Source organism: Penicillium longicatenatum (genome assembly GCF_028827895.1).
Source record: "Penicillium longicatenatum strain IBT 33135 chromosome Unknown contig_7_segment0_segment0, whole genome shotgun sequence".
Taxonomy (NCBI): Eukaryota; Fungi; Ascomycota; class Eurotiomycetes; order Eurotiales; family Aspergillaceae; genus Penicillium; species Penicillium longicatenatum.
This window is the reverse complement of record NW_026643124.1, coordinates 4,511,605-4,529,047: the sequence shown is the minus strand read 5'-3', so window position 1 is coordinate 4,529,047 and position 17,443 is coordinate 4,511,605. Positions and strand designations below refer to the sequence as shown.

The window sequence follows — 17,443 nt, the reverse complement described above, 5'->3', positions numbered from 1 at the left end:
ATTGAAGATAGAGTTTGACATTGCACACCGCTTGGTACTCACCACGTGAATATTGTAGTTATAGATCTGCTCGCCGCAATATGGAAAACTTGGTCTGTAATTACAGAATAAATATTTTCCCGAATGGATTTTAGAGTCACAATAGAATGATAGCTCGGATGCATTGTGCTGGAGCTACTGAGCCCCGACAACAACCTTGGAACGCGTGATATTCCTCAAGCTTCCCACTATTATAAATCATGCATGATATTGTGGACTTGCGGCCGATTTGTTCTGGACCTACTACAGTATATGAGCAAATTATCAATGATCGATGGAACTCAAACGAAGACAAGTATTAGACCTGCGTTTACATGACAAGTACATAGGATCCACACTTAATCTATCTGCAACGCACAATAAAATTCGACGAAGATGATATTCCCGGATAGAGTATTGAATCCAGATCATATAGGCTCAAAGCGCGTAGAAACCATTACAAATCGATAACCTAATAGTGGCGGGATAGTGGAAGAATAGGGAAGGATGCATACGCCAAGGATTATATCTGCATGCAAATAGCACGTAGTTGCCACAATCTATATGGTACATGTGAAATCCAGGGGTATGATATAATCACGAACTTTAGAACCCACGTACAGCGCATTAGCTGAATTGATTTGTCCCAACAACCATATTGGGTGGGACTACAAAGACGGCAAGAGGTAGATCGACATCCGCATACAGAGCGAGATAGCAGGTGTACCCACCGAGAGTATCTGTTATGGAAGCTATTGATTCAGGAAGCCCACAGCCACGTACTGAAGACGGCCTCGTTCTCAATCGACCTAAGATTAAATGAGCGGTAGAAGTCGGAAGACAAGGATACATAGATATGCTTAGTTACGGAGCCAAAACCCCCCCCCCTCCCCCCCCCCCTTTCCCCCCGGGCCCGCCACTCATAGCTTATTCATGGATGTTCCACTTGCAGGAAGATATTGGTACGGGGCTGGCTTTTACCCATCGGGTACAGAATCCGTTCAATGAATTTTAGAATCGGTACTGTAGCCCTGGGACCAGTGGGACTCGGAGGACAAGAAAAATGAGATTTAGCTTCGTTGTGCAGAGCATGTCTCTATAGCAGACAATCCCCACCTACAGTTTACCTACCATGCACGTTCCAAGCCTCCAACTCCTATTGAATTCAAGCATCCCCGCTAGCCGAGTCTAGCGAGAAAAAGAAAAAAGTAAAAAGAAAAAAGACGAAAGGATTTCGTTTCCACTCCGGCCGTTCCCGCGGGCCGGAAAGTCTGGTCGGCGTCGGCGTTCCCCCTTGACTGATAAGCCCGCGACTATCCTTTTCCGGCGGTCGCCCGATCTCGGTTCCGAGAGAGACCGGGTGAGGATTTCGTGGTAGCGAGCCACTGAGAATGATTTTCTTGGTCTAGTGATCAGATAAGATGGATCGCCCTCATTTTACCCACTTTGTTCTGAGAACACGAGAGAAAAGGAGGCCAGATTGGAGTAGCCGATGTAGATCTTTATGGTACCTTGGGAAGAAATTGGAAGCGAACGTTGCGTAATCTGGCGGAGCCAAGATGGGACCCGTGTCATAGTGGGACGGCGGTTCCGCCCAGAAACTGTATGTACAGGCTTCACGCTGGGCAGCCAGAAGAGTAAAAAAAGAAACCGGCGGGAAATTTCCTTGGTTTAATACCACGTGTTAAGTCATTTCCCAGTCTGAACAAAGAAAAGCGTTGCATCCGAAGGTTCGAAGAATTTTCATCGAAGACTGAATTTTGAGATTTGGAGACAGGTCCCTGGAATTCGAAACCAATGGGCGAGACTCCTGCCCAGCCCTATGTAAAGTTGGAAGGGACTGCCCAGACTCAATAATGTGGCAAGGTGGATCTGGCACGAGGCGATGCACCGGCGTTCATGAGAAGGATCGTCCCGAGCACTTACTCTGTACGAGGCCGATACCGAAGGCTGAGACACAGCGGTCCTTCTCCAAACTTAATGATCGGATTGACAGCACCCCGCGGGTCCTCGTTGAATTCCGCTTGGTACCTGGTTCCTGGTCGGCCATTCATTGTTAAAAGTCACGACATGCTGTTCCGTGGCCGTCCGAGCGGATGTTCGGACTCCGATATCGGTTTATACGAGGAAACATACGAGGGTACGAGGGTACGAGATATAGCGGAATGGTCGTCTTTGCTCCTTTGATTCCCCTGAAGAATATCTCCTATCCTAAAAGGATGGGCTCCGAAAAATTGCCGGAAACTTCAGCCGCCCGTTAATTATACTCGGGATTAGCATGATAGGAATTTATTCAGGCCCCGAAAAGGGTTGGCCGGATGCCAAGAGTCGCTAGTGCGACGCCAAGGATCCGCCCGTTGCAGCCTGCCCAGGTGATCTGCGGTGTGGGTCCAGGCTAACCCTAGGTTGTCGACTATGCAGATCTTCTCTTGACGGAAGAACGCTTCATCGGGTAGACAATTGAGACCCGAAGAATTGATGAGATACATGATCAATTATCTGTAGTTTTCTCACGATAATGTAATGTATTATCAATTGGTGAGTGCACAATGGATATGTATAAATGTGATAAGAACGTGCAGCTAATCATCGCAATATATGATTTGATTGACAGCATGTAGAAAGTTAATCTGGTCAGGCCCTTATCTTTTTCATGGATGATCGTCTCTCTGAAATCCCTGTATCAGGTTAAAAGGGACATATCCACAAGATCAGGGTAGTATTCCCGGGAAACAAGGATCGCATTATGCCCTGTGGCGCGCGCTGGCTTCGCCCGATGAGCTCTACCAAGGTTCTGAATGGCTGAACAATCACCATTGCGGATCGATAGACGACGAAACAAATCTTCTCTTCAGCTGGGCCGTCCCAAGCTCATCTGGCTCAGCCATATGCAAAGCTTTGCCGAGCCCAGCACGGGGAGGGGTCTTGACCCAGTGTGCCGCCATTGCGCAATCGCAATGGGGCCTGTGATGTAACTTTGTAATTTCTTACTGTATTGGGGTATATTCTGTTTATCGAGTGGATAACAACTGTATCAGGGTCTGGTAGAAGCTCAGGTTGGAGTAGCCATATAAGATGCCAAGGGCAGGCCCCCTTTTGATGTGAGACTCTGTGGTTCTGTAGAAGCGGATCGAGTCTTGATCAATAGATCTTTCCAATACTCTCGATTCAAGATGGCGGCATCGCCAGAATCATTGTATGTCTTGGTTGTTTCGTCCATGTTCTGTTGGCGTCTCTTAACTCATACTGACTTTTGCATAGCCTTATAGGACAACTTCTACGTCTTCGGAATGAGGCTTCTCATCCAGACTCCGCCCAACACCTATCCTCCCTCCTCTCCTCTCACAATGGTCCATGGCCTGCTAAACAACTTCTTCCTTGCTTTAAGGATATATACCAATCCCTTCCTGAAGCATTGAAAGCCAACAATGACGAGTTCATTGCCAGCCTCCGGGCTCAGGCCAAAGCTGTCATCCCCGATGTGGCATCGTTGATTGGAACAGACAGCCGTGCTGGTTTCATAGATGCTACCACTGGGAGGAATCTTACCCATGGTGCCATCCAACGGTTTGTGCACAACTTTCAGTTGCCCATTGGTCTTTCCAGGCATGGCAAGCCTCGCATCGCTGTCATCCTGCCCAATGGCCCTCTGATGGCCATTGCGGTCCTTGCTTTCACAAACAGGTATACGATTGTACCCATGGCATCGAATACAGTACCAGAGCAGCTCCACATGGACATTGAACAGTGTCAAGCTGATGCTGTTGTCGCCTTGGATTCTGATATTGGCAAGCTGCAACTGGACAATGGGAGTCGACCTATATTTGGCGTCGAACCACTGGAGGATCTGACTTTCCGTGTCGTCTCTGAGCAACATGCTTCTGGTGCATCAGACATCCCCGCCAACGCCGGCGATGATATCGCGATTATTCTTTTCACCAGTGGTACCAGCGGTAACAAGAAGCTGGTTCCTATCACAATTTATAACCTCATCGCCGGTACGATGGCCACGATTGAATCGGTCGAACTGTCTGAAACGGACACATGTCTTAACATGATGCCACTTAACCATGTGTATGTTGCATCCCAAATGTCACATAAAGAAATACTAACAGCAACAGCGGCGGTATCATTCGGAGTATCTTCTCTCCTCTTCTCGCTGGCGGCGCCACGATCTGCTGCCCCTCCTTCGACCCCAGCATGTTCTGGGATGCCGTCGAAAGTCCTTACATGACTCCGACTTGGTACTATGCCACGCCCACAATGCACCAGATGATCCTCGGTGAAGCCAAGCACCGCCCTGAGGCTGTCAAGCAAAGTGTCATCAAGTTCATCTGCAATGCCGGTGCTGGTCTCCCACCGACTCTTGCCGCTCAGCTTCATGATACTTTCCACAGTGTTATCCTACCCAGTTATGGTATGACTGAGTGCATGCCCATTGCTGCGCCTCCTAAGGACTATACTCTTGATCGTCATGGCACATCAGGACGGATTGTTGGTCCCGAAGTTGCAATCATGAACGATGGAACTCCTGTCGCGCGCACTGGAATGCTTGGACACATCTGCATTCGTGGTTCACCCGCCTTCGAGGGATACCTGACCCCGGAAGGCAAGATTGATACCAGCGCATTCGATGGGGCTGGCTGGTTTGACACTGGTGACCTGGGTTATCTCGACGATGACAACTACCTGTACATCACCGGTCGCAGCAAGGAAGTCATCAACCGTGGTGGTGAAATTATCTCTCCCGTCGAAGTGGAAGACGCCGTGCTAGCCGCGGCGAGGGATCCCAACTCTCCACTGTATGGTCGTGTCTCTGAGACATTGGCCTTTTCCGTCCCTGATGAGGTGCTCCAAGAAGTCGTCGGTGCGGTCATCACCTGTCCCCCCGGCGTCCCTCGCCCGGATCTTCGCATGCTGCATGAGGCTCTGCACCCCATCATCCACCAACCCAAGTGGCCCGCTTTGATCACATACATGGATCGTGTCCCCAAATCAAATAATAAGATCCAGCGTATCAAGCTTGCAGAGCGATTAGGTCTGGAGACTCTCACCCCGACCACTCCTCTGGCCGACCGACACTTTGAGGCTGTCTGTCCGCCCAACGGCACCCCACTCAGTACACCCATCAGCAAGAAGCAATGCGTTGTTGACGAGAGCGCCATCCGATCGGTTCTCTCCAAAAAAGCTAGCACCCTGGACTTGCACATCCACACACACCCACGCGACGGGTTCGCACAGGCTGTGTTATTCGGCAAGAGCTCGGATGATGAGCCCATCACACCCGAAGACCTTCGTAGCGACCTCGATGGCTACCTCATTCCCAGCCGTATCACTTCCCTCGAGGGCCCTATGCCTATCGATGCCTTCGGTAATCCAGACCAGGCTGCCATTGAAGAGGCGATTCGTGCCCGTTACTCGGATGGTGATTTGACGCCTATTCAGCGCCGTATCCGTGAGATTTTCGCCGCGGCTTTGTCTTGTGAGGCAGATGATGTTTCTGCGGCGACCGACTTTTTCGCTGCTGGCGGTGATAGTCTTAGTGCCGGCCGTCTGGTTTCGCAGCTCCGTCGTGAATTCAGTATTTTCCTTCCTGGTGACATTCTCTTCCACCACAGCACTGTCGGTGAGGTCGAGGACAAAATCACGGAAGCAGTTGAGATCAAGGCTGCCAGGGGTGACGTGGGAGAGGTCGAGCTGCCCGGTTGCGAGAAGACCTACAGCAGCACTAACCCTATTCTCCTGGTTCTGCATCTGTTCCCGATCATGCTGTTTGCTCCCATGAAACGTGCCTTCCAGTGGTTGGTCTTCGCGTATGTTATGGCTGAGTGTTCAACTCGTTTCCCCATTAGTGACGTTCTCATTGGTCGTGTTGTCCTGATCGTCCTGGCCGTGTTGTCTGCTCGGGTGGCCGGACATATCGTGTTCCCTCTATGTGCTCTTACCTTTAAATGGCTCGTCATCGGTCGCTACAAGGAGGGCATCTTTCCCATGTGGGGCCCATACCACACTCGCTGGTGGTTAACCCAGAAGGCATTGCAAGTCTGCGGTAAGGGTATGTTCGCTCGCTTCAACTGGTCTCGCGTGCTCTTCTACCGTCTGCTCGGAGCAAAGATTGGCAAGAACGTTACTCTTCATCCGATGGTCAAGCTTGGTGAATATGATCTGATTGAAATTGGTGACAACGTCATACTGGATGTTTGCCAGTGCCGTCCTTTCGCCGTGGAACGCAATACCTCCATGCTCCTCAAGCGCATCTCTATAGGCAAGGACTCATCCGTGGGTACCAAATCCATCCTCGCCCCAGGTGCCGTTGTCCCCGAGAACACTTGCATTGGTCCCAACTCGTCCAGCTGGGAGCTCCAGGATGCTGATGAGTCCAACCGTGACTTACTTTCCTCTCGCATTCCTCAGCCCCATTGGATTTGGTCCATTATCCTCATCGAGCCTATCAAGATTCTTGTCTGGGTTGCTTCTCGCCTTACCTGGATGGGTGGTCTCGTGCCTATGGTGTACTCCTACCCTGCAACCTCGCCTGACATGTTCCTGGGTACCCTGGAATGGTTCACCAACGGCCAGCGAATTGGATACCACATCACCGCAAAGATCTGCCGTGCTATCGGCAGTCCGATTGTGCAATTCGCCGCCGTCTTGCTTATCAAGTGCCTCCTCGATCTTCTCTGCGGTAAACCCAAGCCTGGTCCTGCCTCAAAGCAGACCGAGCGCCAGAAGGTTCGGAGTGCTGTGCTATCTCAGATCCTGCCTGCCGGTGATATTCATGAGCTCACCCGTCTTGTTGGTCGTCACTACGAGGCTGTCTCGATTGCCGTCCGCGCCCTGGGTGGTAAGGTCGGAAAGCGTGTCTACTGGCCCAGTGTTGGGCCCGCTGTTCCCGACTTCGACCTCGTCGAGGTTGGAAACGATGTTGTCTTTGGATCCCGCTCGACGATCGTCACATCCGATGGATACGGTCGTGATCGTGTCACAATCGGTGATGGCACCATGGTCGGCGACCGTGTCGTCGCTCTGCCCGGTACCACTATCGGTCGCGAAGCCATGATCGGTTCTGGTGCTTTGCTCCGCCGCAATGGCGACTTCCCTTCGAACACCATCTGGACTGGTAGCAAAGGAGGCAACGCCGTGCAATTCCCAACTAGCACACCACCAATGTCGAATGCCCCCACCGTGGTTAACAGCAGTGACAGCAGCACGAACGGCGACAGCGATGATGAAAAGCGCACAGGTGGCGAGAAGTCGTTCAGCGAGAAGCAGAGCAGTCTTGGTTATAAGAATCAGCTCACTGAGGTCGAGACGGATACCTGCAAGCCCTTCGGTCGCGCGTTCTACCGCCACGAATCGAACTACTACGTTCTCCGCATCTGGCAAATTATGGTCTACTCTGTCATCGCCGTCGTCTTCACAACTGTCTTCTGGATCATCTCCATCCCACTTTCCCTCTTCGCTCTGCGTGGTGCTCTGACTTATGGCACCTCCGGAGCCCTCCAGCCTGGCCCATGGCGCCCATTTGTCAATTACGGTATCCTCGCCGCAGTCCTGGCGGGTATCAGTACCGTGCAAGTTTTCATAGCCCTCGGTCTCGTCATCTGGATCAAATGGATGGTTATGGGCCGTCGCCAGGAAGGAAGCTTCCACTGGGACAAGAGCAGCTACAACCAACGCTGGCAATTCCTCCTCTCCTGCGAGACATTGATCAAGGACTGTTACGGCAAACTGGGTCTTCTACCATTGCTGAGTGGAACTGCCTGGGTAGTCTGGTATTACCGTCTGCTCGGTGCGAGAATCGGAAAAGACTGTGCTATCCACGCAAACGGCACGCCGAACATCTTCTTCACTGAGCCTGATCTTCTTACTCTCGGTGACCGCGTCGCCGTTGACGATGCCAGTCTAGTTTGCCACTTGAACTCTCGTGGTGAATTCGAGTTGCATCACTTGAATGTTGGAGATCGAAGTATCTTGCGCGCTGGTTCGCGCTTGATGTCTGGTGCTTCGATGGGCCAGGATGCTTGTCTTTTGGAACACACTTTGGTTCTCTCTGGAGACCACGTCGAGGATGGAAACACTTTGCAGGGCTGGCCTGCTGGACCCTTCGAGGGCACACGTGTTTGAATGTTAGATTTCTTTTTGTTGTTATCTTTTGACCTTGGAATGCAAGGTTCATGTTCGGATGTAACGTATAAAATTTCGGGCTTTTCTTGCCTTGTGGGTTTTTTCGGTTTTTTGGAGGAATTAGATCTTCCTGGTTTTGGTATAGAGTTTTCGTATAGATTAGCTAGATCTCGAAGCTTCCGGTTAATCTTCAGGATTAGTTGCAATTCATGATTCCATGAGCTTGTTATAAAATGGCCTTCAGACCTAGTAGATGAACAGTCAAGAATACTATAGTTGAAGGATCCAAGGCTAGTGCTTTATTATATCACTTTCCCAGCCCCACATATCTTTGTTAGCCGTTCACTAGTATACTCTGCCTCGATATTCAAGAAAGATCCAGTCAGTGCAGTCGTTTGAACGAGAGACGATCTTATTTCCCTTTGGCCCCTTTGGACTGATGGAAACGAGTGAATGCTAAAGGGCTGAAACGAATCATTCGTGAAAGAGAACATTATTCCAGTAGGAAGTGAAAATGAAGCTAATTGCTCTAAGGTTCCACCAATAGAGTGAATGTTTCTATGTCTCAATGTAGTTGACTCAAGCTCTCAATTCCTTAAAGGCCCTGACCAAATCATTCCTCAAATCCTCCCAGTTCTCCAGTCCGATACTAATCCTCAACAACTTCCGATCAACAGTCGCATCTGACATAGTGCGCCACTCAATAAGCGACTCCACACCACCAAGACTAGTAGCATGCTGGAAGAAATGCAATTTCGACGGAAGAGTCTTAGCGAGATCTTCTTCCTTCATGCAAATGGAGAACACAGGACCAAATCCATTGGGCATCTGCTTCTTCAACCATTCACCTCCGTCCTGCAAGCTAGCATGGAAGACTTCACCCAGTACACTCTGGACAGCTGCCTCGTCGCTCCCGGGAGCAGGATGAGGAGCCTTTAAGGCAGTAGCAAGCCATTGGACAATTTTCGTGGTATTCTCACTTTGGCGCTGCACGCGAACTTCCAATGTGCGGAGGGAGCGGACGCCAAGCCATGATTCCATGTTACCCATTACGCTGCCAAGGAAAACGCGGTCATGGAAAAGTTGTTTGGACCACTGCTCGTTCTGGGTTGCGAGCACACCGCAGAGGACATCGCTGTGGCCGCCGAAGTATTTTGAGCCGGAGTGCATGACCAGGTCGGCGCCCCAAAGGAAAGGATCCTGTAGGCCCGGGGGAGCGAAGGTGCCGTCAACAATGATGTAGGCGCCGCGTGAGTGTGCTTTTTGGGCATAGGAGGCAATATCGTAGGCTGTGCCTTTAGGATTGAGAGGTGTCTCGAGAAGAATTACATCGCCAGCCTCTAGCTGATCAGCGGGACAGTCGAGGGGGAGCTTCTGGAGGCCTGTAAGGCGGGTGAAGAGGGCAATTACGCCGTGGCAGCCGTGGTAACCTTCGCCGACGGAGATACGGCGGGGGTTGAGCAAGGTCAGGGCTGCATGGAGGGCAGAGAGACCGGAAGAATAGCTAATTGCAGTGCCATTGAGGAGGGCAGAGAGGATTGTTTCGAAGCGAGTAGGGTTGGGCGCCGAGGCACGGGAGTAGATGTGGGAAGTGGCTGCAAGTCCGCTCTACACAATTGTCATTATTGAGCTCAGGCATTGTAGCAAAAGTAACATACATCACTCAGATCGGCCACTGGGAATAATTTGGCGGGATCATCGGAGTAACGGAAAGTAGTAGCAAGATGCATTGGAGGGGCCACATCTGTGACAACATTTAGCGCATCATCCGCGTGCAGTGAGCGCGTGGAGGTGCCAATGTTTTGAGCCATGGTTATGCTATGTTCTGGGGAATTGTATGCACAAAAAAAAAAAAAAAAACGCGGAGCTATGATACAATCAAGCGAAGAATGGGAGGGGGAAAGAGGGGCGGACACGTGAGTCATCACGTGGTGTGGGGATGGACGCCAAGAAGTTGGAGAAGAAATTTGGAGTAGAAACTCCGGGGAAGAGGTGAAAAAAAGATGAGTTAAAAGGAAGGGTATGGGGGAATAGAAGCAATCATCTTCGCAGTGATCCCATGCGAGAAGGTTCACGGACAGATCCGGGCAAAGCCACCTTAAAGTTGGTGCGGTCTAGGTAATTGTTAGCATCACTCATCACAAACATCCGTGGAAACCACGTACCAACTTCCGAATCGAACGTAATAGTGAGGTCGTCATGTTCGATCGGATACTCGGGCATGTCTAGACAAACGAAGTGGGAGGCTGGATCATCGTCCTTCTTTGGAAGTGCGAATTTGGCATCCACAATGCGAATTCCGAACTTGCCAGATCGGCCAAAGGACTCGATATGGTCAGTGCCCTTAAGGATGAAATTCATGCAAGTACCATGCTGGAATTCCGAGAAGAAAGCAATCAGCTGAACGATTTTCTCCTGTTTCACAATCTGGATTCGTGCGAGATTGGCCTCCCATTTCTTATAGATCGGGACAACGCTGCGACGGCGAGAGATGGCGAAACACGAAGCATTACTAATACTGTAAGCGCGGTTCAGATGATGAATAGGATCGAGATTCAACTTACCCGTCATACATGACACGGAACCCAGTGACCGCTTCTTCGAAGGAATGGAGATCTAACAAAATGTGAGCAATCAGGATGTAAGGACCACAAGACAAATAACATACCGTTCATAGAAGCAAATTCTAATCGACGGACCATTGGCGTAGTGGTGACCTTATCAAGGAAGCCTGCTACTTGCCCCGGCAGCTCTGGCTTGATGAGGTTGTCAGCCAGCGAAACCGTCAGATCCTGCTGGGCTGGTCGGAACAAGCTCATTCCAGTCTTTCGATTGACATCCAGGCCAATCTTGAGCTCTCCGGGTCCTAGGTGGTAAATCAGCATACGGTCCGCGCATCCATTTGACAGTGACGCTTACCTAGATTGATGCGATCTGTAACCGATCCCCATTCGGTAGCGATAAAGGCTCGCAGATTCTCCGACAGAATTGTTGCGCCATAGCCATGATCCACGTACGAGTGTGTCTGATCAATAACAAAGACATTTCCAGCTGGGAATTGTAGATGGGTGACAGCTGACCGACCGCTTGCTTGGTCGGCCGGTTCCTCAATGGCATATGATCGGAGAGGAATTTCGCGACTCTTAGACTCTAATTCGCGCGGGATCATGCCTAATAGCACGGCATGCATTTTGGTGCGTTCTTCGACCTCGTGGAATGTCAAAAGCATGGATCTTGTGCGGCCGTCTTCCGTGACCTTGAGAACAAGTGCAGGGGACCCATCTTCTCCCCTCAGAAGGCCGAACACCACGGGTGTGCCATGGGCTAGAATATGCTTCACATGACTGAGAGTTTTCACCTTGGGGCTAGTCAAAACGGTCAAGCGGAATCCACGGTGTGCATTGCGCGTTCCAGTGCCTTCCTTGATTGTGACCGATCGCTCGAATAAGCGAATTCGACAACGCTCCAACGGCTCAGGTGGGAAAGCCTTGGTAGTCCCAGGGTCCATGTATTGGAACATCTTCACTGTATTTTCATACACAACGGTTTCGCCCGCCTCCGGGGCAAGACTCGCCTCCGATTTCTGGGTGTACTTGACAATGTTCCAGAGGGTTTTGAAATCTTCCTCTTTGAACATCACATCCAATTCAAATCCACGAGGAAGCTTAACTCGCATAGAGTAACTACGGGCTTGCCATTCCACATCATCCCAAGTAGGGCCCTGCTTGCGATCGGATTGGATCATAATATTGACAAGTTGGCTTTGACTCGTGATCGCTGCGAACACGTACCAATCTGATCTTTCTCGAATAATGGCAAGGCAACATGGCATGGCGTACTGCTGACTGTCATCCTCGCTGGAGCTCACAGAGGCCTGAACGAACATGCTGCCATAGCTGAAATAGCGGGCGGTGTCACCAAGGGACATCATGTAGGCCATACTCGGTGTCTTTCCTGGTTTATCGGCCAACATAGATCTCGTGGCCGATCCCGATAGCACCGCCGACACATCTGGTGCAAAGAACGGATAGCGTAACCAGACACTGGTATCCAAATGGTTAGGAGAGGCATCATCTTCATCGATGAGGGCAATGATGTTATTGCGCTTGATCGACATCGACAGCGACCGCAAATGGTTGAGGATGGTCTGATGCAGGCTGAGGAGATCCACCATCTCCTTATCGCCCGTTGTGTTTGCAACTGCCAAAAGCGCGTCAATTCCCATCTGCTGGCCATACCTAGAGAGCTCGGGGTGAGCTGGTACAACATTTTCGTTAATCCAGAGCGCCTTCCCAAGGTCTACGACGGCTTGTTTGGCGTAGCTAGGGGGGCAATTGGCCCGAGTGCGCGCATAGGTCTCCAATCGGGTCTTTCCTCTCAAAAACCACCAGATCGCGGCCCGGATCCATTCCGCCAGGGATGTCTCCATAAGCGGCTTGACGCTCTCTGCAGCAAGTTGAAGGAGACTGTCGTACCGGGCTGCGTAGCCTTTAAAATCTGCAAATGCAGTGTCGCCGACTTGAGCAGCCACATTCCGCAGCGAGAATTTGGGTGGTTGGGGGCTTCGCGATGGTTCGCGAGTCGTCTCACTTGCACCAAGCTGGTTTCTCGTTGAAGTTTCGTGGGCAAGGGCCTGCGGAGGGGCCGCTGGGGCAGCCTGAGCGAACTTTGGTGGTGTCGGCACGACCGTTCCTGGGCTTCCTGGCGTTAACTGAGAGGGTAGTCGCGGGTCGACTGGACTGAGATTGGTAGCAGTTCGACTGACTGCCGGGCTAGGGGGATGTCGAATAGAGTGGACGATCGATTTGACCGAGGGGGCGTTAGATGTGTACGAGACAGGGGTCTCATAGAGTGACTCTGACTCGTGGGTGCTATGGGGACTGCGACTGTGGGGACTGTGTGAAGGTTGAACGGGACTTGATAGATCATCATTCTCGTACTCGTCGTCATCCACCGGGGATGAACCATCGTCGTACCGATTATGCAAAGCTCGGGCTTCCTCCACCTGCATCTGATTCCGCACTCGCTCCGCAAACGAATGCGAGTCGGAAGACCCTCGGAAAGATAGCCGGGACCCAGGCTTAGTTATGTGTAGGGTATTTAAGAGGTCTGTGTCGCTGGAGTTTTCGACTAGGGGTCTTCGACTCGGCGATGTCCCACTCTGTAGGTCTTGTGGGAGGTTTGCTTCATCCCCATCGCCCAGCGATGTGTTCACCCGCAGACTTGGCACGTCTCTCGACGGATTTGGAGAGCGCGACGGCGCGCGCTTGACTTGTGTCGCCTGTCGGTCACGAGCACGTTGTCTGGACCAGGAGATCTCGATCGTAGGTGCCTCCGATTCATCTCCTCCCTCCCCAATCACTTCAGGCGCTCGATCGGAGAAGCCCACACGCAGTCCCTTGTTCTTTCGTCGGGTTTTGGTCCGGGAGAGTTGCAGGGGTTGAGGCTGCTGGGGTAGCTGGGATTGCTGAGGTAGGTGGGGCTGGGATTGCTGGGGTTTCTGGGAGTATTGATGTTGAGCCTCTGCTATCGGACTGAAGGCGACATAGCTCTCGGTCGCGGAAGGTGGTTGCGGTGGTGGTGCATTGGAGACATCGTGTGAGGAGGGAATTCGATGAGTGGATACGGTGGGCGGGGGTTGACTAGGATCTGCCTTGGTCGCGATAGGAGACTCGGCTCGGGGGCGGTTGGAGGCAAGGAAGTCTTCGATTTGTCTGTCTGCCACAGCGCCCTTGTTCTTATCCTTGGAGAACAGCTTCTCTCTCCAAAGGGAGGTCTTCTTCACAGGCTTGGGCTGCTCGGCAGGCAGGAAAGCAAACGGGTCATCAGCAGGCATGTCGATACAGAGTATGGCTCGTGCGCATCGCAGGTTTCTCAATCAAGTCTCAAATAATTAACGTGACAAGGAAACCAGTCCTCGGAAAGGTCAATTTGCCCCCTCTCCCCAGGGAGAACGAAATGATCGACAGGGGATTGTCAATGTTGGATCCCTGATAAGGTCGAGTTGCGACGGGTGGAGAAGAGTATGGAAGGTGGGATATGGTAAAGAGAGAAAAGGCAAGGAGCGAAGGAGGGGTGTTAATCGTAGCGCCCGTGCATGCCTAGGACCAAGATAGCTGGTTCTCGTTAGTCTGGAGAAGACTGAAGAGTGGAGTAAAGATCGTCGTTGGGATTTTATTCCACAGGGGAAAAAGTACAGTTAATGGGGGGTTTGTTTCTTCAACCTTGGAAGTTATCCTCAAATGACTAGATGAATTGACAATAAAACTGGACCGGCCAGGTGGGAAAAAAAAGGACAGAATATCTGGGGTTCAAATGAATGTTCCCAGTGGATACAAATGAGAAGAAATTAGAATTAATCTTAGTGTTCTATACGTAGAACAGTCTACTCCGCAAGGACCAGCATTGCCGCTGTGGAGCTATTGTGGCCGTCATTTGCTAGTCTGGCATCTTTGTCTCTTCGCCAGGTGTATATATAGCTTTGATGTATACGTTTGTCCAGCACGAGGCCGCTTCAGCCTCGTCGCACTAAGACGCCTGAAAGAACAGGAGGCCCAATCCTTAATGATGCCCCCGCCGTGAACTATCTCCCGCGCTCCCTTGAGCCAATCACATCCATCATTCAACCCGGGTCTCATCGTGAAACCCACCTAAGCCCGGTTGGGCCACGACGGAGGGGCGGCGGGTCCCGCTGACGAGTTATCGGTCTCAAAAGGATTTCTTTCGCTACAGAGAATCGAGATTTGGACACGTAGATCCCATCAAATCACCGAATATCGAGGTCCGTTTGCGTGATGCGTAATGATCAACCTTGGGAATCAAGCTCAAACGACCTCGGAAGACATCTCGCCATGTATGATATGACTTCCGGGATCAGAATATATCATGCAGCCACTGTCCAATTTGGCAGTTGGTCAGATGCTCCTCTCCTTTCCGGCTTTCCCCTTTCGTCGTCCCGGCATCATATGCAGGGGTTTCAAGAATGGGCATTGCGATCCCTGATGCGCTTGCTAGGGGCTTGGATTTTATTTATACTTAAATAAAGGTCGCTGTCAGTGGGGCGGCAGTCACCGCTCCATTCTCCAAGTGGACCAAGTGCTTAGCGATGTTGTGCGTACTTGCAAGGTTTCCAGGAGTTCTAATTATACCAATGCCCTCGGAGCGCCATGCTATGTGCATTCAGTACATATTTTCTACCGAGTCAAGTCCACCCAGTCCCACAGCAATCTGCATCGCGCATTTAGTGGAGCTACAGAAGTCCGAACGAGCATTTGGGATTGCAATGTCCTTGATATCAGGTTTCGTATGTCGATTTTAGCGACAATTAATACGGAGTTCCCATCCTGCATATCTGGAGATCGTCTACTGATCTGGTGTTCATCGACGGCGGCTGTGTTATTTGCGGTGGAGAAGATCGGCAGAGGAATTGGCCAGGGACCAATTCCCTGAACTTCCAAGGTTCGAGGCATTCTGATCTTTGCTCGTTGGAGATCACCTGCATTATTTCTCCCTATTCAACTCTGGGATTAATGCAAATTCCGTTCCCTCCCAATGCTTTTGTATCGAAAACCTCATTAAAAATTAGCTTCCGTCCATTTGGTACTATCGTCGGCCCGAGGCGGTAATCCCTGCATGTCCACATGGGATTACAGTATATAGCACCGCAGATCCTCTCAGACCTTCCATTGTCGATGAACCAGGAAACCTTATCCCTCAATCCAATCAACTTAATCCCGAGGTCAAAGAGCCAAACGCAGGAAAGCATCTAGGCTGAACGCAACCAAATTTCAAAACTTTGGACCGAAGGTCCATAGAAATTCCGATCGCTGCCCAGGGGCTTCAGACGGAACCTTCAAATACATGTGGGCTGCACTTGGTTGGTTGTGTAATGCGCGAACAAGGACGATGGCTGGAGAAGATTCGCTCTAGGTACCAGCAGGTTAGTTCTTGACCATGTTTTTCTTCCAAGGTATCATACACAGGGAAAGCTTTTTGATTTGCCATTGGCCGAAATTCCGAAGATTTCCTTATGACCCTCTCATATCCAATATAACGTCGTGGGGACTGTCACGCTTCTGGTATCGAGACGTCGGTCAGCATAACGGTCAGCAGGCTCAACAGCTGCACTATGGTTCGCATCTGCATGAGATATGATCCCTTGGTCCTTGATCAATGTGTAATCCTGGCCCGGTGGATCGGACGAAGCGGAGTTTGCATAGACACAATGGCCCGCATCTGCCGGGGTTGATAGACCGAATCGAAGTGAGACATTAACTAAGGCTAACCTGGTATTGCTCCGAGCCTTGGGTTTGAGATAGATCTATAGGGTTTAAGGTTGATGCTTACTTGTGCGTGAGCATGGATGTTTTGATCAATTGATTCATTGCTCCATTGCTCTCTGTCCCGGGGTGCCCGTGCCGACTATTGCCGGATAACCTGCAGGGACCGGTGTGGCTGTCCGTCTACCTATCAGCGAGGCAAACCGCTACATTGCTGATGCCATTGGTGCACCAGACTACTGTTCAGCCACAATACGATCCTCACAAGCCCCCCTATAGACTGGCTGAGACACTACCAGTGACCATGCGCAGATACGTCTCCACATGGACCCTGTTGCTGGGCTAAAAAGGGAGCCATCGTCGGGACTATGTCTCATCAACAGCCGGCCTTTAACAGCTGTTGATCGGCAGCAGAAAGACCACCGGATAAAAGAAGCTGCTTGGGAATTGTGCGGAAACGGGATCAGCATCGGCAAGTGAGACACTGGAGCGCACAACTGAGAGATTGACTGAAACCGGTTTCTTGAGTTCTTCTCTCCATGCTGTGCTTCTGTGGGACGGTGAGAAAGATAAAACCATTGACGGCCTGATGTGAGCCACATTGGGATTGGGACGCGAGGGATATAAGGCTGATGTGTTACTTCCAAATATAAACCGCGGTGCGCCTACCGGTTACCAAGTCCGGATCCGCTCAAGAACCGTATGGATTCCATAATTAAGGTAAAAATCAATAATCGTGACAAAGTACGAGCAAATAGTCGTGTAGTCAGCCAGAAACTCCACACCTAGGCGCAGCAACACTTTTTTTTTCTGTTAGTGGTTTCCTGTGGTTTTTCTCTGGTTTTTTGCTTTTCTTATTTTTTTTTTTTTTTTTTTTTTTTTTGCCTGGAACCATGTGTGCTGCCTGAAACTTCCCCCCGAAAACCTTCATTATTCATTGACTCCAGTCTTTTTTTACTCCGGCTTATTGCCGCCTCACTAGGGGTTGCCGACTTACGTACCTCACTCTCTTCCCGCCC

General features: G+C 50.9%; 3 protein-coding genes across 3 annotated transcripts; 1 reads left to right on the top strand and 2 right to left on the bottom strand.

Annotated features, from left to right (window-relative positions):
- Nucleotides 1-3,191: 3,191 nt before the first annotated feature.
- N7484_011950 (non-ribosomal peptide synthetase) lies at nucleotides 3,192-8,145 on the top strand (the record flags this gene model as incomplete). The annotated part of the gene is made up of 3 exons (XM_057122337.1): nucleotides 3,192-3,214; nucleotides 3,280-4,092; nucleotides 4,140-8,145. The coding sequence occupies 3 exons, from the start codon at nucleotides 3,192-3,194 to the stop codon at nucleotides 8,143-8,145; spliced, it is 4,842 nt and encodes a 1,613-aa protein (XP_056968091.1).
- Nucleotides 8,146-8,724: 579 nt separating this feature from the next.
- On the bottom strand, nucleotides 8,725-9,956 carry N7484_011949 (cystathionine gamma-synthase; the record flags this gene model as incomplete). The annotated part of the gene is made up of 2 exons (XM_057122336.1): nucleotides 8,725-9,753; nucleotides 9,804-9,956. The coding sequence occupies 2 exons, from the start codon at nucleotides 9,954-9,956 to the stop codon at nucleotides 8,725-8,727; spliced, it is 1,182 nt and encodes a 393-aa protein (XP_056968090.1).
- Nucleotides 9,957-10,185: 229 nt separating this feature from the next.
- On the bottom strand, nucleotides 10,186-13,981 carry N7484_011948 (uncharacterized protein; the record flags this gene model as incomplete). The annotated part of the gene is made up of 5 exons (XM_057122335.1): nucleotides 10,186-10,259; nucleotides 10,311-10,657; nucleotides 10,710-10,761; nucleotides 10,814-11,011; nucleotides 11,065-13,981. The coding sequence occupies 5 exons, from the start codon at nucleotides 13,979-13,981 to the stop codon at nucleotides 10,186-10,188; spliced, it is 3,588 nt and encodes a 1,195-aa protein (XP_056968089.1).
- Nucleotides 13,982-17,443: the final 3,462 nt, after the last annotated feature.